This window comes from Dermacentor albipictus, unplaced genomic scaffold (assembly GCF_038994185.2).
Source record: "Dermacentor albipictus isolate Rhodes 1998 colony unplaced genomic scaffold, USDA_Dalb.pri_finalv2 scaffold_23, whole genome shotgun sequence".
Classification (NCBI taxonomy): domain Eukaryota; kingdom Metazoa; phylum Arthropoda; class Arachnida; order Ixodida; family Ixodidae; genus Dermacentor; species Dermacentor albipictus.
Genome location: NW_027225577.1, coordinates 2806068 through 2829594, shown reverse-complemented (window position 1 = coordinate 2829594; position 23527 = coordinate 2806068). Strand labels below are relative to the sequence as shown.

The 23527-nt window shown below is 48.1% G+C and overlaps 1 protein-coding gene across 1 annotated transcript in view; it reads left to right on the top strand.

Moving 5' to 3' along the window:
* Positions 1-23046, top strand: part of LOC135898885 (lysophospholipid acyltransferase 6-like) — a 69104-nt gene extending 46058 nt beyond the window's left edge. Inside the window, exons 7-13 of the mRNA XM_065428079.2 lie at positions 485-526; positions 6727-6817; positions 7856-7957; positions 11789-11892; positions 12948-13145; positions 14146-14297; positions 16743-23046. Of these exons, the coding sequence (XP_065284151.1) occupies positions 485-526; positions 6727-6817; positions 7856-7957; positions 11789-11892; positions 12948-13145; positions 14146-14297; positions 16743-17136 (1083 nt within the window). The 3' untranslated portion in view covers positions 17137-23046. The remainder of the gene's footprint in view (positions 1-484; positions 527-6726; positions 6818-7855; positions 7958-11788; positions 11893-12947; positions 13146-14145; positions 14298-16742) is intronic.
* The last annotated feature ends 481 nt before the right edge of the window (positions 23047-23527 follow it).

The following is a 23527-nucleotide window of genomic DNA, read 5'->3' as shown; positions in this document are numbered from 1 at the left end:
CAAACGTCGACTTAGTGGCGCCATCTTATTTTTGAGACAGCGCAGTAATGCGTGTTTAGTCGCATGTCGAGTGACATTTCAGCCTCTCCTAATGGTTGTCATTAGGAATAAAAAAATGAATAAACATACATCGCGCATAAATGAACACAGTTATATGTGCACGACACAAATGCTCGCTCTGCGCATTTACGTGTTCAGCATCACCACCACCACCACCACCACCACCACCACCACCACCACCACCACCACCACCACCACCACCACCACCACCACCACCACCACCACCACCACCACCACCATCATCATCATTATTATTATTATTATTATAATTATTAGTGTGCGTTTTTATGACAGTAATGAATACGCTCAGCCAGTTGGCCCGTATCTGGAAGTGCTTCCGATGGTTCAGCCTCTCGCGCTACGCGTTTAGGTTTTCCCGCACTTGTGACTGATTCGACGCTGCTGTCTTCTTTTGCCGATGCAGCTGCGGGGACACCCGACGGCTGTGGTGGAGCCGTCACCAACTGTAAGTGACCTCTTCTCCGCCTTTTCCAGGACTATACCTGCCGAGTCGCCGTGCGCGTTCTGTGTGCACGGTAATTTCAGGCACGTATATATTCTCTATATAACTAACTGGCCCTAACGGCCTATAGTTGCACCCAGTAAAGTGCTGGGGAAAAGCACTAGAGCGCGCATCGGACGTGTGCCCACCAAAGCGCCAACCACTCTGAATGTGCCTTGTCTAATGAGAAGCTGGTCCATGTGGACTGATAGCGATAACGGAGGAAAGGTTATTTTTGGAGAAAGCTACGCATTAAGGGGCATAGATAAGAAGGGACGGATGGAAAACTTTGTTCCGCTGTACGGGTCGGTTATATTTGCTTATCGAAACATTTCTCAGGGAGTAGGTAAGGGGCCATTGGCAACTCGAAGCGCCGGGAGACCGCATTAACGTCGTGCACGTACACGCTTCTTACGCGGCGCCGAGAAGCAACACCAAAGGGGAGGGACGCCCAACGCAATCATTCTATTTATTTATTTATTTATTTATTTATTTATTTCAGTACTCTAAAGGGCCGAAGGTTTTACATAGAGGAGTGTAAACCTTCTTTATACACAAAAATATTCAAACGTGGCTTTCTTGATACCGGTAGCATTAATAAGTGCAGCAATGGGAGGGGGTAGTTGATTCCGTTCGTTGTATGTGCGTGGTATAAAGGAATTAAAAAGAAGATTGGTACGGCATGTGGGAACACCTACTTTGAATTCGTTGTCACTGCGAGAATAAACGTAGGTGGGAGGCAGAAGAAGCTCTTCTTTGAGGAAGGGGTCAGTAAAATAGATCTCATGAAACAAACGCAGACGAGGGAGCATGCGGCGCGATTCGAGACTATAGGAAGAGAAAGCATTGGTTTTATGATAGACACACTGGCTTCGCGTGAGCAGTTGGATACAACAAAAACGGGCGGCACGGTTTCGGACACTTTCGAGAGCACGCGTCGAGGTAGCAGTGGATGGATCCCAGAGAGAACTGACATGTTCGAGCTTGGTTATCGCCAGGGATTTATAGAGTACAAGTGTCACGCGGGTAGGGGCGGATCGGAAATTTCGGCGCAAATAGCCAAGCATATGCGGCTGGCATGCTTAATTACAAAATCAACACGTATATTCAAACGTCAACCAACATACAGTATGCGTATTGTTTACGAAGCCAGGGTGTTCAGTGTTCCGTTGGCCTGGCCCTAGGTGACGTCACAGTCAGAAATCTCGGGCGCTCCGTAGATGCGAGGTGTTTCGAAACGACGCGCAGCTTTCCTGCATCTGACGTTTCTTAAGCAGCGACAAATGAAACGTGTCATCGAACTACTGCCGTCGGGACGTATAGATTGTAAGTTAGGTACGGATCTCGTTGATGCTCAGTTTGTGACAATGGCGCGGCGCGTAACAGTGGTTGCGATGCCGCGACAAAAATAAGACGTCGGGAACGCGTATACCGCGTAATCGCAACGGCCTTGATTGCATATCACATTGACCGCAAATAAAGAAGGGGACAGCGGAAGAGAACACAAAACCAACACGGGCAGTAACTGGTTTATTCACGGCAACCCGTGGGCATATATAGGCAAATACAACATGCGCAGAACGCAAACCAAAGTTAAATTATGGGGTTTTACGTGCCAAGACCACTTTCTGATTATGAGGCTCGTCGTAGTGGAGGACTCCGGAAATTTGGACCACCTGGAGTTCTTTAACGTGCACCTAAATCTAAGTACACGGGTGTTTTCGCATTTCGCCCTAATCGAAATGCAGCCGCCGTGGCCAGGATTCGATCCCGCGACTTCGTGCTCAGCAGCCCAACACCATAGCCACTGAGCAACTACGGCGGGTCAAACAAGAGTTTTCTTCCGCTGTACCCGTCTTTATTTGCGGTCAATATGATATACAGTAAACATCAACTAGGCCAAACGGAAGTTCTTCCGGGGCATTGATTGCGTGCGCGCCCAATCTCCGTGCCCGGTTTGCCGATGGACAGCGGAAGCTCGGCACGACGCAAGAAGGGCTCAGAGCGGATTAGACGCCTCCTATAATTTCGGCGGAGCTATGGTCACGTCCGTGCAGTTAATGCAGCTACGTCGCGCTGCCTGGCGATTTAAGCCGCCGCCATTTCTTGCGCTTCTGTTGCTGCGGCGTGCGGTTTGTATACGCCGCCATTCCAGCGCTCTCTGAAGGGGAAACCGATGCTTTGGGATTACCGCGCGCGAGTCGGCCAGACCCCACGACCGCCAGCAGTGTGGCTGCATGCTCATACCACCAAATAAACGCAGTGTAACTTTTCTGGAATCGCGGAAAAGGCGTAACTTACGGTGAAGTCGTGCGCAGGACACGCGCTCCTTTGTCTCCCATACGTTACGTCCTCTTTTTGCTTTGCGTCTTTTCGCTCGTTCAGCGCCGTTATACTATACGCACCAACTTCCCCGGTAAGAGACTCCTTTACCTAATAACGAGCTGGAGGCTCTTACCAACAGGAGCGCTAATACGGGGAAGCCGCCTGATATATAGGCGCCTTTCGATCGAGGGTACACAGAAACGTGGAACGACCCGCCGCGGTGGCTTAGCGGCTATGGTGTTGCGCTGTTAAGCACGAGGTCGCGGGATTAGATCCCGGCCGCAGCGGCCGCATTTCGATGGGGTCTAAGTGAAAAGGAAACGAAAACGAAAAAGAAAATAACACCATCCATGCTTCGTGCATTGGGGGCACGTTAAAGATCCCTTGGTGGTATAAATTAAGCCGGAGTTCCCCAGCCCCCCCTCCTCCATCTCCACTACGGCGTGCCTCATAATCAAATTGTGCTTTTGGCACGTAACACGCCAGAATTCACTCCAGACGTGGAATGGTTCCTATAGCGGATTCGCCTAGTGCCGCACTTAAGCGCATCCCAAAAGCGTGCACGTTTTGTTTCACCAGGTCCATTTGTCACGTCGAGTATCGCGTGAGGACAGCCGGCATCGAGCCGGGGATTAAGCCGCCTCGACACACTGTTACGAACACTCGGTTCCCACTGCCTCTTCCCCTGCCCTTAGGCGGTAAACATATGCACGTGCCTCTCTGCATGCCACTGAAAAAGGAACCAGTCGGCACACTATATAATGTCTAGCAGGACGCAATTTTCACACAGCGCCGAGGCGCGTCCGCTTTTGAAACGGGTGAGCACATGCACGCGTGTGGTTGCCCTTCAAGTCCCCTTCACCGTGTGTAGAATGTCAAAGCATCTGCGCCGCAAGTTTGGGAGGTGTTACACTCTTGTAACACCAGAAGGCGAAGTGAAACAGAAGGAAGTCTGCGGCACATTTGGTAATACATGAAGTCATACAATCAGGGTTAGGCGTCTTTGTAAGACATATTGGTAACGCATTAAGTTAAGCAATCAGGGCTAGACTTCTTGCAAGTCATAAAGAGCCACAATGGGGAACACATGTGGCACTAAGGCGACCTCTTCACGAAGGCGCAGCGGCACGCGCCTCGTCCTCGGTGGCGTACTTGCGCGGCCGTCCTCGCGACCCTCAAGAGCGTGCACGTTCCTCCACCGCTCGCCGCCGACAACCGCCTCCGCCGCCGCTCCGACTGTGACGTCAATGCGCAGAGTGGGCGCGCCCGCTTTTCTGTGCAGCAACACCTGGCGCGACAGAAATTTCTAAACTTAAAATTCGGCAGACGCTTAAGACTGCTTACGTGTGGGAATGCGAAAGCATACTGTTTGTAGACCTCGTAACGTCATCAACGCACTCATCTTATATGCTCATGATTTGGCGCCACCTCCTCCCCACCGTCACGTGCGCCGCCCAGTGAAGCACACCCTAGTCGGCGACATGGCTGCGACGTGAGGTGTGCAATCAGGCCCGCACTTGGCGCACCTTTAGTAAGCCGGAACCGTGGAGCAGCCGCGCTCGTCTCGCACCTCGGAGGCCCTTGTTCAGTTCCCACCCAGACCGTTGTGCACCAAATTTTCTTTTCAAAGCCGCTAATTTGTATTGTTTACAAGAACCTCCGTGAGATGTCCGACGGCAATCCGAGCATTCATTGTCGTGTTTTTACTCTGCGGTGTCGGCCATTGTTCGTCACGGCGCAGTTTCGCCAAGGTCACCACCATCATAGAGACCCAAGGCTTTCGCCATAAAAAGAAAGAGAGAGAAGCTATAATTTTGTTTTCGTCTAACTGCGTACGGTTCTTGAGGCGCGTCTCAAAAGCTGGCTGTGCGTGCTAACGTACGTGCGTGTTCCCAGGAGAATTGCTATAATTAAAGTGGGCTTTCTCACAATGGGATGTCGTGTGCGAAGAAGCCAACTTCAGAATTTACTTTCCAGGTACCCGTAGTATAGCCTCAGTGATCTGTACTATAGGTGACTGGATAGCGCATCGAGCGCCTCTGACTGAAGCCGCCGGAAGCAAACTGCTATACCGGAAGTCGGTGCTTCACTTCACTTCGCGTGCATGGGAGTTCGGCACTTATTTTCTTCCCCTACCTTACCTGCCTATTGTGCAGTAAACTGCTAAAGCGGGCAGGAGAAGTGTTCTGGAAATACGCTCAGAATTTGCCATCGCCACACAGCCTCGCTAACATGAGCGGCGCGCGCGGGAAACACACGTGATTGAGAAAACGCTTAATGTAAGAAAAAAATAACATCGCATGTGGGTTCAGATTATCGTAAAAACACTTACCAGACAAAAAGAGACAACACCCCCCAAAACGCGGCAAACCAGTAATAAAAAGGTTGTTACGGCTACAATATTGTTACGTAGGAAGACTGCACGCTCTAGTAAGCGCAGCGTACGCCCTATTTCCGGGACAAGCGGCCGCATCACGCCGCACTTCCGCTGGTTTCACCAGCGCTCAGATCGCCGAGTGGGAAAGCGGTACCCAGCAAAACATAGTGGAGATCAATGTATAGCCTCCATGTCGGAAGTATTAATGTGTGCGCGTAAACGAAAGCGCCACATTACAACGGTAAGCGTCTTATCGTCAATTAATTAACACTGTTTTAGTTTTTCAGTATGCAGTTATGTGCAGTATACGCAGTGCATAGTTAAATACACTGATGCCTCCCAGTTTCTGTGACACACAGCATCAGGACACTATGGTGAGGACCGTGAAGACGTTATCCAAGTGATGTTGAACGGTGACACTGCGTAGTACATTGTTGAGTAATATGAACGCGTGCTATTAAACAGGCCATGAAAATATAATCACTTGAGACCACTAGGGCAAGAGCCCCGTCCTCGCAGAGCCTTCGCAACATTGCGTCGTCCTGGCGGGTTAGGCCGGCTAGGAGGTTTGAACCACACTGCCGAAAGATACATTGTATGGGCGCTGTAGAGATGCGCTTCGCGGGGGCAGAAGTCACTCCCAAAGTCACGTGCAAAGGCTACGATGTGCAGTAAAGTACACTTGGGTAGTGGAGTTGTATTTTATATGAGAAGGCATAGTCTTCCCGCGCTCCGTCGGCGCGTGGTGATATCTTGGGCTCATGGGAAGGGGTGAGAGTGCGCTGTCGGTTTTTAGATACCGTATCTACTACTCTTGTACGGTTCGCATCTTCGACGTTGAATATATAACATGTGTAAGAAAAAGTTTCATTACAGACTGCTCACATCGGTGTGTGCAAGTTCAGTCAAGGTGACAGCGTAAGCGAGAGATAGGTAATTGTTGCACGGGGTCACGTCAGTGTTTGCTTGTACGGCGCAGCAGTTTCCTGCGCAGTGTATTCTATGACGTCATATAATCATAAATTTGTGCGACACCCGCATCTCGTAACGATTTTTAGAAGAGAAAAATTGTATGTTTTACTAGAATTATTAAAAATGACGCCAATTTACCGTTCTACCAACGATTATCAAAGCGCGCGCCTTCAGAGTATACGCGCGTACAAAGAACATTCCCGTTGTCATTCGGGCAGCAATTATTCCTCAAGCACGGGTCACCGCGACTTGTGAGCTGCTGAAACGCACGAAAGGGAGAACGAGATTGTTGAAGCGCCCATTTATTGTTAGACTCAATGGAAAAGATGATAGTGGCTTCCGGAGATTGACTAAATGTTCCCTGTCGTATTTAAGTTCAAAGCAAATGAACCAAATCAATCTTTATTCAACATGTAAGATGTTTGGCTACATTGGTCCGCAATGTCCTTTGGTATTTTGCTTAGCGCTTTCTTTTGTTTTTCATTTGCAGTGGGCGACTCTGCAGAAGCTGTCCGTTAGCTTCATGAGCGCCGCGAGCATCGTCTACCTGCTTTCTGCCTACCCTATCGAATACATTAAGCGTAAGTACACAATAGCAGATTATGCTGCTATCGGCATTTTTATCTACAAATTTAGCTAACACACGGCTGTAAAATATTTTTCTTATTATGCATACTTATGTGTATAGGCACGTACAGCTATTGTATTGTTTAAGTACGGTGGCTGCATTTCGATGGGGCGAAATATGAAAACACCCGTGTACTTAGATTTAGGTGCACGTTAAAGAACCCCAGGTGGTTCAAATTTCCGGAGCCCCCCACTACGGCGTGCCTCATAACCAGATCGTGGTTTTGACACGTAAAACGCCGTATTTTTTTCATTGTTTAAGTATGCAGACGTAAGTGTACGTGCGAGAGCTGTAGTGATAAAATAAACTGCTGCACTTACTGTTACTGTTATTTTGTTACTGTTAATGTTATAATCTATTTCACTTGCAAAGCTCTCCTATGCGACTTGGTGGGTTCCCTGGGTTGCCTATTCGACACCACAGTGTGTTTATTTAGGGTTAACATCTCTTTATTTCTTTTATCTTTATGGTCGCTGAAAACGAGGAGCTTTTTATTCTTTTTACATGCTGACAAAGCCGCGCGCGCTAACGTCGGTCCAGTAATTGTGTGGGGTGTGCTATAGTGACACGCAAACATATAACATTCGTTAGAGCTTACGCAGCAGTTTACTAAGGCGAGATGGTCTGCAACTTGTACCAATTGCTTTTTCCGAACCGTCTAAGATATCAGACCATGGCTTTAAAATTTCCTAATCCGCGCGTGACATTTCCCAGAGCGGTTGGGTCACAAGCCTGCCACGTCACCGGAAGGTGTCGTCTGCTTGTTTCTGCCTTGCAGGAGCTCATATATATATACATATATATATATATATATATATATATATATATATATATATATATATATATATATATATATATATATATATATATATATATATATGTATGTATATAGTTGTGTGTGTTTGTGTGTGTGTGTGTGCGCGCGCATTGATTTGCATTGTCGGATCGCTTACGTGCATAATCACCGACCTTTTGCACGCTTTTCTCGCAGAGGATGACTTCCTTTACAATAGGAGCAGGTTGTGGCAAATGCTGTACATCATCTGGGCCACTTCGTTACACCGGCATCGGTACTACCACGCCTGGACTCTAGGTACACAGGTGATTCTCCAAGAGCGACTCATTGCGCGCCTCTGGTATCGTAGTCGTGCGCCGATTAGATTCCGCGATTGAACCGAGTTGATACGATCTAGTGTCCGTGGCCACAGAACTTTGCTCTCTTAAACCAGTGTCCTGCGTGTGCTCTCGAAAGTCGCTGGGCTCTTTTGACGGTTGCAAATCTGAAGTGGCTCCGTGCACGTGTAAGGACAGCAGCGCAAAATAAAGGACGCCCACGCTTTCCGGAGAACTCAGAAGAACTTGTAGCTTCGTGCTACAGTCCAAGTGGACGGCAACTTATTCCTTTCATGAAACTTGCTCCAATTTGCGGGCTTCCGCAGAACTGATTTGCCAGCTCAGTAACCATTTCAGGCTTGCAGTCGGCTCCGACCATCACTCCGATAAGATGAGCTTGATGAGTTCAACAGTAATAACGGTGAGGAACCACTAGCCATCACCACCACCAGCCATTATCGCGTACAAGTCCAGCCATTATCACCAGCCTAATTAGTTCCACTACAGAACAAAGACAGACTCGCAGATGCATGCAGGTATACATGTTAGTAGTGCGACAAAAACGAAACACGAGAAGTAAAAAAAAAAAGTGATCTTCCGTTGGGTTTTTCTTCTGCCTCCTTGTTATCTGTCTACCGCGTGAACTGAACACACACCCGCAACCTCAAATTTCCCTACTCCGTCGCCCCAGCAAATCTTTATGCAGTTCTACCAGGGAATCCCGCATTACTCTGTTGTTAATCGCTGAAGCATTTTTATAAAACACTTTGGGTACTAGTAAAAGAATTACGTTTACAAAGTTCAGTGCACGGACGCTACACCATAGATAAAGATAAGAGATGGTGCTGTAAGAACGCGCACATTTTTCGATATCTTATCGCTGAACCTCTGTAGACGTATGCGTAGGTGAACTCGAGAGGTCGCAAAAATATTCGAACATTATGTGCCATGAGAAGTTGTTAGGCTATCAGGCTTTGTACTACGATTATCTGTTGTAGTTACTCGTTCGCCCAAAAGCACATGGTTCATGGTCTCTGGCTCCAGCCGAAGAGATCGTAGACCATTTGAATTAAATTATGGGGTTTTGTATGCCAAAACCACGATCTGATTATGAGGCACGCCGTAGTGGGGGACTCCGGAAATGTGGACTATCTGGGGTTCTTTAACGTTAACGTAAATCTAAATATACGCGTGTTTTCGCATTTGGCCCCCATCGAAATGCGGCCGCTGTGGCCGGGATTCGATCCCGCGACCTAGTAAGTAAGTAAGTGAGTAAGTGCTTAATTTTTCCCATATACAACATACATTTGAATATGGACAGGTCTTGAGGAAAAAAGCTGCGTCAGCAGCTTGAAGGTATCTGGCCAGCAGCTTTATATTGTTGTTGCTGTTGCTCCATGTGACAAAAATAAAATTCGCGATATTTTTTTTGTGTGTGTGGTTGTGGGTTTGCGTGCTTAGATGTGTAGCTTTTGTTGGCGGACTTATTTCGGCACTGTTTCGCTGGTATAACAGTCAGCACAGCCTGAGACAAAATAGCGGAGGTCGATAAACGTTGTATGTTGACGATAAGCGATGCATGTTTTACGCTAGGTGACTTGTGTTTTAAGCATGTTCCATTTAGCCATTTACGCGTGCCCGAAGCGAGTGGGTAAAGTCAGAATTTGGGTTTAGTAAGGCAGACCCGACAGCGTTTGCTTATCTTTATGGTCAAATGTAACCCCCCCCCCCCCCCCCCCCCCTTTATGCAATACCCCGACAGGGGTCCGTGAGGAAAAATAAATGATGATGATGATGATGATCGTTAGCGATTGTAGATCGCAGGTGCGCACACCGTCGAGGCGAGACTAGACAACAGAACGTGCGGACCCATCTTCCAGTTTTAGGAGTCGGCCTGTGCACCACCGACCCGATGCGAATGCGTTTACTTGCACGTTGCCAAGCGGATCGGACTGAGTCAACCTATCTTGTGCAAATGGATTGACTCACCTCGACTCGACGACCGCCGAACACGACTCACTGTCGCTCACCTCAGGACGACTTGCAAATTTTACTCCCAAGCAAGCCGACCAAAAATAGCAAAAACAAAGTGACAGGTTCGCCCGAGAGTCGAAGCATCGATTGCGATAGCAAATTAGTGGACAGCTTTACGAAGTAAGAATAGTAGTTTTATCTGTCGTATAAACTTGTAAACGCAGGCATACTAACTAAATCAACAAGCATGGTGCCACATGCTTGTTGTTTTTTGTTGTTTATTGTTGTTTATCACGTTTTTTTTACTGGTTTTTCCTTCAAGTATGTACCAACTGGCCCGGATGTCAACCCTTATGGTGTCACACGCGCACAAGCAAACATGGACACATCTCACTCGATGACCGCGGAAACTCGCTGTAGAAACGCTCGAGTGAGGAAGCCCGGCAGCAGCAGCGAGTGACTTGATCTTTGCGCTGCGTCTCGCGTCAACGTGAACCAAGCCGCGAAAATACAGCGCACAAGCGGACTCTGTCCTTGTCCCAGATGGCTTTCAAGAGTAGGTCCTTCTGATCATTAATTGACACATCTAAGTGCTCTGCGTAAAGCGTGCAATTTATTATAAGGTTTTAAAAATGCACATCGCTGCCGACCGCAGCGCACTGCTCGGCGGAATTTTAAGCCGCCCCTACCCATATGACCGAAATCACCCATATGACGTCAGTGGGGCGAGCTATCCGATTGGCTGAGCAGGGCGGCCGCCAGGGCCGCCCGGAGTAGAATGCGCCCCATCCATTCTTTCTCCTCCCCGCTTTCCTCGCTTGCGTGCGCGAGATTGAGCCGCGATCACAGGCTGACCCTCGCACGTTTTCATTCGCACAGAGCATACGGGACATGGCGACAATTTTATGGCCCTTGGACTTTATACGGAACCTCACGGCGATGCCGACGGCCACGGACGCAGCACGCGAGATACGCAGCAGGAACAATGCCCAGATACTAGGCCTATCACAACGCTATAGAGCTGTGAGGAACGCCGGCAGGCGCCGTTACCGGTGTCACACCTCCATGGTGTGTGAGATGAGACGGTCGGAAAACCGTCGACTTCTGTCAGCGCCAAAAGAAAGGGTCAGATAGATTGAACTTGGCATGTACTGTTCGTTCTGCTCAGACCAGGGGTGGTCTGCCCATACACCATGGTGCGGTGCGGCGTGTGCATAGCTGCTCAGCAGAAACGCTCACGCTTGTGCGCGCACAACGCCCGTGCCAGCACTGCCCACGCTCCGGCAGAGCCGATTGAGCGGAGCGTATAGCGACGCGTCCACTTGGCTTCGTCGCTTTTGCAGTAAAACTCACTGTACGTCCCTGGAGACCTTGTAACCCTCCACGCGCTGGCCGCGCATGCTCGTCGATGTCGTGGCAGCTCGATGGCGCCAGGGGCGCGGACGCGCCTCGTGTGTCCGCATGATTGATATCGCAATAACGTGTCTTTCTTCGCCTGTCTTTTAACAGTATGAAAAGCGTTGATTGAGGAGTAAAGTATGCATTGTGGTTCCCTCGCACGCGATGTGTTGTCTGAAAGTGCCATATAAGGCCGTCTCTGTATGTTCTGAATAACAATACGGGATGATCGACTGTGGTGGTCGACCACTGTTTTTTGTTATCCCGACACCGCTCGATGCCCGTGTGGCGTATCCAGCTCAACTCTTCGGGAGTGCGCGCCTGGGCCGACGCGTTGTCACGGCTACCGGAAAGTCGCTGTTGCACCTTATTTCATTCGTATTGCACCGTACTGGTGTATGCAAATTAAGGAAGGGTCTCTCTTGTTCAACGTGCGCAGGTGAAGCAATTTGTAATGCTGCTGGCTTTGGTTTCAACGGCTACACAAGTGACAACAGAGCGCGATGGAACCTCATCAGCAACGTGGACATCGTCACCATTGAGGTATACGCGAACGATATAGTTTTTAAACAACTTCGCGACAGATTATTTCTTCAGCTATACTTGAGGAACAAGAAAACAGGAGTAGGCACTTTAGCCCCTTTTCTCTTGAATCAGTCCTAACAGTCTTGACAGTTTAAAAAGGAACAGTGGTGGTGCATGTTGTCGTAGAACACAACTACGTTTCGGGGCTTCAGTGGTGCGGAACACCACTGAGGCCCTGAAAGGCAGTTGTGTTCTGCAAGTGCTCCTGTTTGACCATTATTTCATATCGCGGAGGCCGCCTGATTTATCATTGTGATTTTGCCCGAAGTGTTGCTCGTTTAGCGGAGCTGAGCATGCTTGCGTGGCAGATGTTATAGTGTTGTGCTATATCTAGTTCTTTTTATAAATGATAATGGCCGTGACTCCAAACATCTGCACGTAACCGTCATAATCGAATATATCAAGGGGCATAATGTTGTCTTGTGTTATTACATCTGTAATTATATTTTTATTAAATGTGATAAAGCTTGCATGTGCAAATCTGGCTTGTATCTTGTGTAAGTTCGCCTTGTCCAGGCTTGAATTAGCAGACAGCACTGCATGTATTGAAGGGCGCAAATGAGGCTCTTTCGGTTACTTTGCGACGTCCGTCCTAAAACTGCAGCACGCTACACCTTTAGATTCAAAGTGCGGAAACGCTTGTCCGAAAGCATAATATATTAAAGGTTACGAGAAGTGCACAATACTTGTCGTATGGCAGAGGAGTTTTAACATCTTCTTGCAACATCATCCTGCAAAGCTTCCTGACACCTTTCTTGTAAATTTCGCATTGTGTATGCTCTTACGCTTACCTAGTGTATATTCCACTTCTCAAACGCACTGCTTGTTTAAAGCTTCGTCTTTCTTGCGGACTGTCAGCGTTCGATGCTGTCGCGTTCGGCGGTAATCTCTCGTCTTTCGTTGCGCCAAAGAAGTGCACATCACGTTCGCCGTAGCGGATGAAGGCGAGCAAAATACTTTAAAGGAGTGGAATCCGAACCGGCCGTGCATTAATCTGCCCGTACCACGCGCAGACTTCGACGAGTCTACGCGAGCTGATAATAGCGTGGAACAAGTCGACCCAGACCTGGCTGCGCACCGTGTCGTACGAGCGGATGCACCGCCACCGCACCCAGCTGACGTTCATCCTGTCGGCCATGTGGCACGGCTTCTACCCGGGATACTACCTCACCTTCGGCACCGGAACGCTCTTTACGCTGGGCGCCCGAGCGGTGAGCGACTTGTGCATGCTGTTTCGCGCTCTCTGGCTCGAGCTTGGCCAGTGGTCAGCTTTTGCTCCGCGCTCGCCGGATAATGCGAGAACCCTCATTATACGATACCTTCCGCGACAGCGTCTCGGCGCCTGCCTGGTTGTGGCAGAGTTGTGGGCAGTGTCAGAGTATGCACATACGTGTTCGCGTCTTATTTATTTTGGGGTGTTTTTCGCAGTCGCGTTGGTCTCGTAAAGAGCGTTGTTACGAGCGAAGCGTGGCACCAAACTACGCCGTTTGCTCATCGCGACACTTTAGTTAGGCGCATGATGAGCTTGCGAGCTTGTAATACACTCTATAGTATAGCACTTGCTGTTGGGCAACTTGGTGCATGTCTATTAATCATATTATAATAATAATTATTATTTAATAATTTAACCATATCATTATTTAATAATAATAATAATAATAATAATAATAATAATAATAATAATAATAATAATAATAATAATAATATATACTCTTATCAGGAAGCTTGTAAGACGTTATCAGCTTACCGCATGCTTATGTGGGAAACTTATGATCATTCGTCGTTCGTAACGCTAAAGTCGTGTCGCGCAAGAAATAGAATACTGGGAAAAGGTTACTTTCTGATCGAGACGCCTTGCTTTTCCCAATTCAAGTGACAGAGCGCAATTCAGGCGCGTGTCGTAACCATTGAGGCAATAAAAATTGATTGAAATAGACAGCCTTATAGATAAATCGGCGCGCCGGGCATGATTGGCGTCGCGACTGTTTCGCGTGACGTGTAATAGAGACGTACAGGCCTCTTTAAAAGTTTAGAAGCCATTACACGTTTCAGAGAACTTCTTGGGGCTACTGTAGGTGCGCCTGTGCGTTGGGCTTCCACCCCTTCAAAGCCACGTACACAAAGAGGAACGCTTCTGTACTTTATTTAGAGAACTTAGGTTTGAGGTGGTCGTCGCATGACGCGTGTTTATGCCGTTTGGTGGATTCGCAGGTGCGTCGTAGCGTGCGGCCCCTGTTCCAAGGAAGCCGCCGGAAACAAAGGCTGTACGACGTTATCACCTGCCTAGCGACCCGCGTAGCTGTCGCCTACATGGTGTTTCCGTTCCTGCTGCTAGACTTCCACTCCAGCTTCAGGGTTTACTGGTAAGCACTACTAATGAACTACTAATTGATCGGACTTTATTTGAGCGATCTGTTCAGACGAATGAACTACAGTAGACTCCGCTTAAACGTAGCATCAGAGTCCTTCAATACTTTTAATCGGATAAGTATTGAAGGACCCTGGTAACACGTGGAGACAGAAAGACGTGTTTCGTTTATCCTCAGTTTCATTTATGCGATTGGCACGAAACTCACCAAGAATCGTTTTATTCGAAAAGTGTTCGAGTTTTTTTTTTACCTTACTGTAGCGAAAAAAAGAGAAGACTTTATTGCGCTCTGACTATAATATTGTAGCTTATCTTGCTCAAGGTTGTGTTCATGCGTGACAGAATTTCCGATAATCCTTGCAGTCCTGCCGACTTCAACTGCGCGCTACAGGCTTTCAACTGCATCTCTTGCAACCTGATCCGAAGCACTAACGCGCACTGGAACAGAAATATATGTCTTCGTCCATAGAATTAATAGAAACAAGGGCATTACGTTACAGCTTCCGCGACACTTTCACGTTGTTTACGCGGGATTTACAGAAGTCTTACTCACTTGCTACTGTAGCACACTTCTTAAGGCCGAACTATACGCGTACGCGTTCCGACGCGCGAACGCTCGCGTCCATGCGCCTTGCGTTTGCAGCGCCTCGCGATTGATGGCGGTTTGAACCTACAAGGCAAGCGTCAGCGCGCGTCGCCTTGGTTCACTACTGTCGCCTTGCTAGACACCGTTCCTTATTTTCGTGAGGCAGCTGCAGTGTACGGACACTTGTCTGGAGAAGATATCTGGACTCGCAGCGCGCTTCGACGCGTACGATCTGTCCAGCACCATCTGCGCATGCGCGGAGCGCGTGGGCGCGAGCTTTCACGCGCCGGCAAGCGCACGTGTAGTTGGGCGTGTAGCGGCGCATAACGTGACAGTTTTAGCCGCTTTGGACGTCATAATTATGCAGTTACAGCACTCTGATGTATGTTTTGATTCCATATTTAAGGAAAAGAATATTTGATGCTTTATTATCGTAATCTTTGCGTCAAGCATTTTTTAAAATCTAAACGAATGCAGCAGTTTAAGGTTTAAATGAAGGAATCTGTTCCAAAGAGTCGGCATATTTTAACTCCCTCCTTGAAATGCAACAAGCCCCATCAAAATAACCTGATCGTATGACGAACAAATCGATTTCGTCGATCCCACAACAGACAAGAGTTGCCGAGGTTCAGCTTATTGTTAAAGGGTCACTAAAAAGAATTAATGGTCGCCAATTTAGCTTTTTAAGTCTATGCAGGAGTACGTTTATCTAGGCCCGTTACACACAGGGGACCCTGATAATGGGAATGAAATTTAAAGAATAAAGATGGGTTGGAGTGGCATACCGGAGACATTGCCAGATCCTGACCGGAAACTTACCACTATCGTTGAAAAGAAAGGTGTTCAATCAGTGCATTCTTCTGGTGCTACCACATCGGGTAGAAATATGGAGGTTGACAAAGAAGCTCGAGAACAAGTTAAGGACCGTGCAAAGAGCGATTGAACAAAAATGTTACGCGTAACGTTTTTTGAAAGCGACGTGGATCAGAGAGCAAACCGGTATAGCCGATATTCTAGTTGACATTAAGTGAAAAGAAATAGAGATGGGCATGCCATGTGATGCGCAAGGCAGATAACCGGTGTACCATTAGAGTTACAGTATGTGTGCCAAGGAAAGGGAAGCGCAGTCGAGGACGGAAGAAAATTAGGTGGGGTACGTGATTACATTATAGAAATTAGCAGGCACTAGTTGGAATCAGCTAGCACCAGACAAGGGTCGCTTGGAAAGGCCTTCGTCCGGCAGTGGACATATAAATAGGGTGATGATGATGATGGAAAAGGAGTATGAAATTGCATTAGCAAGTTAACGCTTATACGATAGAAGAGCCGCCAATTTTACCGCTAGAGGGGGCTTGGTAAGTGAGAAAAGAAGCGAACACGAAAGACATCGGGCATGTCTCTTTCCGAAAAATTTCCGCATCAGTTCGTCGGCATAGCGAGTACTCTGGCCTAGTGAGTTGTTTACCGTGATAAACGGCGACTATGCAGACTTGCATTAACGAAATACTAAACCACGCAAGTTTCGAGAACTTTGCATGCGCTATAGGACGGTCCCACTGAAAAGAAATCCTCTGAAGTCCGTGACGTCGCGCTGACGTATACCGGCGCTGAGATTTCGTCGTGAAACTAAAAAAAAAAAAAAAAAGAAAAAAAGTTGGAGATTGGCTTTCATTTTTACTGTAATAATCAACTACTTTTTTGTAAGACAGAGTTTTGAAAGCGTGACTTACGAGTCTAATGTGAGTAAGTTTGGCTATTTTATGGTCTATCTAATGTATCTAAGTTATTGTTTGCCTCTTCCCCCTCCCCCTGACCTCCCCCTTCCTCTTACTTCCGGTGACGTTCTGCGCGCAGTCACTTCGGATTCGTGGGCCACGTGATGTGCCTGCTGGCCATGTGCGTTCTACCCCGGGTGCTGCCGCCGCCACCGCGATCGCCGTCCCGGTGTTGTGCGTCGCCCATGTCACGGCGCAAGGCCGTCGAGGAATCTCGGGGCAACGCCGACCTAAGCCTGCAGAACGAGCAGGAGACGCAGCTGAAGGACGAGGACGAGGACGAGGACGAAACTGCGCAGCCACATAACTCGGAGTCGGGCGACACGACCTCGGCGGACTCCGCGCTCGAGGCCGACGTCAAGAAGTCGAACTCTCAGCTGTCGCAAGTCGCGGAGAACGACCCGGCCGCGCCGACCACCACCAATCGCGACCCGTCCGAGAAGCAGCCGCCTGGTGATAAGAAGACACAGTAGAAAAAAAAAGCAGTCTTGTATAGACATTTTTTTCCCCAGGAATGCCCTGTGAAGAAATGAAAAGAGACTGAGGCAAGAGAGCAGTGCGGCATCCGATGTGTTACCCGCGTACGCGGCGTTGTTGCTTTCTCGAGTGTGTCGTGTTTTACGCCTTTCGCTTAGTAAGGGCAAACGCGGGCTTCGTAGCCGTGTATGGGCGAGATGCTACCGCTTCCGAGATGTTGTGTCGATGTTCGTCTGGGCCTATATTGATGCGTATACGGTGCGCGGTTGCCGGAACTGTGCCGAGTAACGGGCGCGTACGTCGTGGCCGCCGTTGAAGAGTCGGCAATACCACGCAGAATGATATATGCTATAAATAGAAAAGGAAATTAGACGCAACAGCATTATCTTAGCAATTAGTTATATTAATTAACGCAAATTAGAATTAATGACGAAGCCGCGGTGGTAACGCTAGTTGGCCGAGGGTACTCGGCCGTCATATTCAGACACTACCGAGTCCGCGAGCCGCTTTCCGAGAGCTCGTTTCATTACGGGCTTTTGGTGGGCCGAAGCGTCTTCTCAACATTAATTGCCTAGCGGCTGCATCACCAAGTTCCTATGTACCGCACCATGTCCAGGTACGCGCAATGCAATCAGTCAATTTATTAATACATCTCGCCACGTGTATAGCGTATTGAGTGCCGTACTGTTTTCTTTCCTGCAAGGCCTTCGTAAAAGGTGACAGCGCCTGCGGTATTGTTAGCCTACGTGGCATGCATGTTTCATTGGATGCAACGCGTCTGTGAATGTTGTCTCTTTCACTTTGTTATAGCTGATGTTCCAGGTGTTGGCTGGTCATGCGCCGTTTATCAGCAGCTGCGGAGTCACGTCTGTGCTGTTCCGTCGTTGAGTCTTTCGCCGTGTATATAGACCCTGCCCCCGTGACGACCACGTTCTCACGTAAAGAACCGAACCGCGTGATCTGCGTCAGTCAGAGCCGACCGCTGAAAACTTGGTCCACGGGCTCGTGTTGTTTCATTGTAACCATTCCCGGATGCGTACTGCAGGCTTCCGCTTACAAACCTTGGTCTCACGTTCGTTGTATTTATAAAAAAAAAAAAAAAGTCGGCCGTTGCAACCTCTCTGCGGCACTGGATTGTACGGCATGCATCGAACAAATAGATTGGCTGCTCGTTGTGCTTCGTAAAACTGAACGAAAACTTTTGAGAACGCCTTTAGAAAAGGTGCCTGCTGGGTGGTTGAACAACTCTGGATATTTGCGGGAGACCTCTGTGCATACCTCTACGTGAGCTGGACCGCAGTGGGCTCATCACGATACAGCACACGTATGTGATTTAAGGCTTGCATGATGAAGGCGTCACTTTTTGACCTGGCGAATTGAACTGATAAAAACAGTGCTTCTGGCGTTGTCCTATACTGTGTGGCATGCCTGGATTTGTGTTAGTCATTGCACTGCTGGCCTTTCGTTTCGCTGATTCGCACTTTTTGTGCCAAGATCGTGGTGTAGGGTTTTTTATTCCTTTTCTTTCTCTCCACTTCCTTCGTTTGAGACATTTCGTGGTGTGCGGGGCTTATATGGGTTTTGTTATTGTAACTTTTTTTTTTACTTGAGATAGCAGCGCAGCATTCTCAATCCTTAATTCGGCAGAACTACCGTGCCGTGACCAGGCAGAGTCAGCATCGATCCCTGTGTGTAAATTTGCCTTAGTAACCAATCTAACACGGGCGCTGTGGTTCGAATCGGCCGCAAAGGTCGCGAGACGTCTTTACGTCCGCTTCGCCTAGCGCCGAAAGGCTTACGTATATAGGCCGTTGGTTCACTCTGGCCTAACTTAACGACTCGAGGCAAACTGTACATAGTGACGTCTGGACTGGCCGTCCACTGGCTTGTCTGCGGTGGTCAACGGCGAAGTACTTACGACACCAGGGCATGTGCATTTCCTCGGCTTGGTACAGTTTCGCTTCCTTGTTAGCACAGTTATTGCCCGTAGAAAGCTCTGGCGCACGAACTCGGACTCCTTTGCGCTCTCTATTGAGTAGCACAAACGAAGCGTCCGGTGTCACCAGATCCATTGCGTTCGTCACTTTACTCTGTCGTGCTTCAATGTCTGTCAGTTGATGCTGTTCGCATCCTGGGTGTAGTCACTACGTGAGTTGCATATCTTGTGAGGAAGTTGATGTATTCCATAGTGTTATCGTTGTGAAATAAATGTGCAGCGACCTATTACATAAAACGCGCGGACAAATGGACCATTCAGTTTTAGCAGGCATATGCACCGCTCTGTGTTGCACGTCTTGGTTGTGCCTGATTGGCTCGTAAGCTTATCGATAAAGACACTACATAACGCGAGCTAAAAATAACTACAGGAAGTCTACCAGCTTTAAGTTTGCTAGATTCTACACAGTTTTGTGCCTTGATTGTTGAAAAAGACCGTATACACTGTTCGTTTGACTTTACGCGCGGCAGTGTGTGATTTGGATGAAGATGTGTTCGCCGTTATCGTTTTTTTCCATCTGCGAAATAATCGTGGCCTCCAATTTACTAACCGGTCTTCCCGCTCTCACACATGCACGCGGCACAGGAAGCCGTGTCACGTGTTCGCTGCCGACGAAATAATTGCGACGCCTATGCAGATATACAGACTTGTGAACTTACGCGACCAAAGGACCACCTACAAAGATCGGGCTAGTTCAGTAGCCTCGTACCTATTAAAGTCCCAATGTGCTCTTCCCACATAGTATTCACGCGCTCTTCTGTTCGCCCTTCCAATACGAGGCCCAGGCTTCAAACTATTTGCATTTCCTTTCGCTTGTGCGAGTACGTTTGTTGAGAAGCACTGATGAACGGTGTCTGGAGGGAGAAGAAAAAAAAAGAAAGAGAAAAAGCGTGGGAATGAGTTCGCACCTCTGCTCCTTTGCTTTTTCAGAGCTAATGTGTGACGGAGCGGCATCTTGTCCCAACGGTGGCGGTCACCACCACACGAAGTGTGATCTCTGCACTGAAACTGCTAAAAATGTGAATTGACACACCAACAGCGTACGAAGGCGCGAGCGACATGGAAGATTTAAAAATAAAGTTTACGCAGATGAGAACAGGTTATGTAAATTGAAGAAAGCAGCAAAGCGGCAGAAAAAAAAGAAAAGTAAACGAGAGAAATATGTGCAGGTTGCATAGTGGGAAGAGTACCGGGGGCGCAGTTTTAACGTTTGAAATCGAAGTGCGTTCCTGTTTACGGGAAATCGGCGAATCGACCACGACGTCTTGGCCACTTAGCGGCGCTCGGGTTGCGTTCGAGCCGGACCAGAAAGTATAGTTTTGCTTCACGAGCGAAAGGGTACAATCAGCCTACACCCCGGTGAAATGTTCAAAACTAATCGAACAAACGTAGCGCACATTTGGGACGCGTCGCGAGTATAGCGAATTTCGATGGATAGCACGATTTTGTGGTTCACGATTTACGCAGTTGGTGTACGTTTGAAAAGCAAGAGCATATATATATAGCGAGAATATTTTAGGATGGTGACTTTATGTATGCACATTTGCCACAAGTGTTGACGATATTGCCAATAAGAGTTTATAATCCTGAAGTTATCTTCAGTGTCGTAGTTCTGGATTGCCTGTTGTTGCTCTTTGTTATGGTTGTTGAGATTGCTTTTGAGGTGGATGTTTGCTTCGGTGCGCTTAAACGCTTCATTATAATTCCAGATATGTGAAAAGGGAGCATTGTTTTCTTGGTGGTCACGTCAGCTGATTTTTGTTGCGCGTTATCACGCTGCCATGTTGCTTATGCGTTTTCGTCGTGTACCAGCAGCACTTCGGTAGGTGCTTTGACAATTAACACCATTGTTTCCGCCATGGTGTGAAACCACGAAAACCGGCGAAGATGCAGAAAAGAACGAACTGGAGCCTGTACCTGTACTGAAAATTTCCATACGCAGGGATAGAATTTCTTTAAGGGTTCCATAGCACTCTTGTGCTACTGTTAAAGATTTCATGAAGACTTTGCACCATTCCCGTGCGACTAGCATAAACAGCGTTTCCGTCGGAAGCCACCGGTTGACTGAGTCTTTATTTGAAGCTCTTAGCATCGAATGCACATCATGTTCGCCGGAACTGGGAGTTCATTACATGCTTTGTCTTCGCACAATATGCAGTTAACATGCATATTTTATACAGAAGCGTGTCTGTACGCACTCCAAGTCTTCTGTTGGCTTTTTTATGCGTGTCCCGTATGGTTCAACATAATTAGCATGGATTTCATATTAGTTCTCTATTATTCTCGCAAGAGTAATACAGTAACATCGGAAATTTTTGGCTGTGTACGAGGAGGTTCGGGCAGTACGGTGCGCGCACCAGATTAGCGCGAACGTTTGCCAGTCAGCGTTCCTTCGGTGCCATCTTTGCTGCGCCTTTGTCTCAGTTGGCCTGCTTTGTTCTGGAGCATGCAAATCAGCTCGCCAGCCTTGAGATTCCGAGTGTTCGAGAGGTGAGAGACAAGGGACTGGATTTCCTCGTTTTACTGCATGCAGAGTGGTCCGAAAAGATGTAGAAATATTTTTCTGCAAACATATATGGAGTTGTGTTCAGCAGCTGTGTCTGTTCTGTGGGATGAGGAACGAGGCGGAGATTTTGTTTGGTATAAGAGGAGGAACTTGCGAGCGTGTCGAACTTACTGATAAGAGTACAAGAAGCGGGGCTCGAAAGGGGTCCAAAGGTGGCTGTCAAAGTTAACTTTTGCAGAACCTATCCACACATGCATGGGGTAAAGGGCGATGAGTGAGGAAATGCATGGAGGTTAACGAGGGACAACGGTGGGCTCCAGATGGAGGCACGTTGTACCCACTGAATCAGTAGGATGCATTCCCTGCGCTCTAAACCCGCTACCTTTCCAAAAGTACGCATTTTCGCATTCGATAAGTAAGCAGGGCTCTCAGCCATAAATAACAGCACGAGCTGCGCGCGCATGGATGCTAGACCTGAAGGTAGCTACCGCGAACGTTATTAGTTTGGCAGGTGTAAATATGCACTTCAGGGTCGCGTACCATGTCATACATTCTGTAACGTCACACCTTACTGGCTCCTGTAAATTTTGTCAATTTTACTCAGACTGAGTTAAATTTTAAGCCTCATATCTGCATTATTTGGGGAATGTTATCATTACTTGGGGCATGTTACCATTACTTGGCGCACGTTGCCATTACTCTTGGCAGTTATTTTCGGTATCCTCCAGAAATGTGAAAATGCGCACCTTTGTGAGAGCTACTGCGTTTAGAGTGTGTACAGCTGTACTAATGGCTTACTTTAGCAATGTTTGTTCGCACTCATTTGCTTTGGTGGTCAAATCGAAGGTTGACCAATCGAAACGGGAAGCTCCTAATGGGACTGTGCGCAGCGCGCAGCCTGCATGGCTGATCGCACGGCTTTATGCGAGTGATGCTTGTTCGTATTCACTGCTTTGCAGGGCACGTCGCAACAGACGGATTCGTGGGCACGTTCTCACGACTATCTATAGTAGACTCCGTGTGGTTTAATGGATGTGGTGTTTCGCAGTTGTTACGTGTTGTGCACGCAAGCGAGCGATAGTTGAATGTCGGAGGTCGGCGATTGCTGCGCGGGGAGGTGACACCATGCGTCTGCTCCGGCTCGGCGAAAGAGAGCATGTTTTGTCGTGACTGTTGCGAAGTGTTTGTTTTTGAGGTAACCTTGGAGGGGACAGAGTGCGCGCTGCTGTATGGGGTAAATGCAATGCATAAATATACACAAGAGTTTATATGTATACACACGCATGTTTGTGGTCGTGGAAACTGAGCTTGTTGGCTGTGGTACTTGTTCGTTTTCTTTCTTTTCTATTGAAATGTTTGTATTTTTTGTTGGAAGAGCGGGAGTAAATTTGTTATAACAACGGCCGTGTGTCTGTGGCGTTCTTCAGCTCCCGCCTGCGCTTTATGTGGCAAGCTATTCCTACGATTGGAACGAACCGTTCATAGTTCGAAACGGGTCGTCAATTGGCTAATGTTCCTTTTAATCAGTGAACTTCGCCTCGCGATTGATGGTAGCGTTACGGTGGTCTTCCATCTCATCGGGTTGCCGACTCTCCATTGACTATGTTCAGCACGCATAGGCAGCCTCAGCGCTGCTCACAGCAAGAGGCCCATAGCACCAGTAGAGCGCCTTAGCTCAGGCCGACCTCTCTGCCTTCTTTCAATTAAAGTATATCTCTCTAAGTATGGACAGCTGTGCTAGTTGGTTATGATTAGCATTGTGAAACATAGTTCCAGCGCACAATTGAACAAGGGCGAGGGGAGAAAGACAACACGAACGCCGCAAAAGCTGAGCCTGATACTCTCACCACAAAAGCTGAGCGCGTGATCAACGAGGTTACGGGTA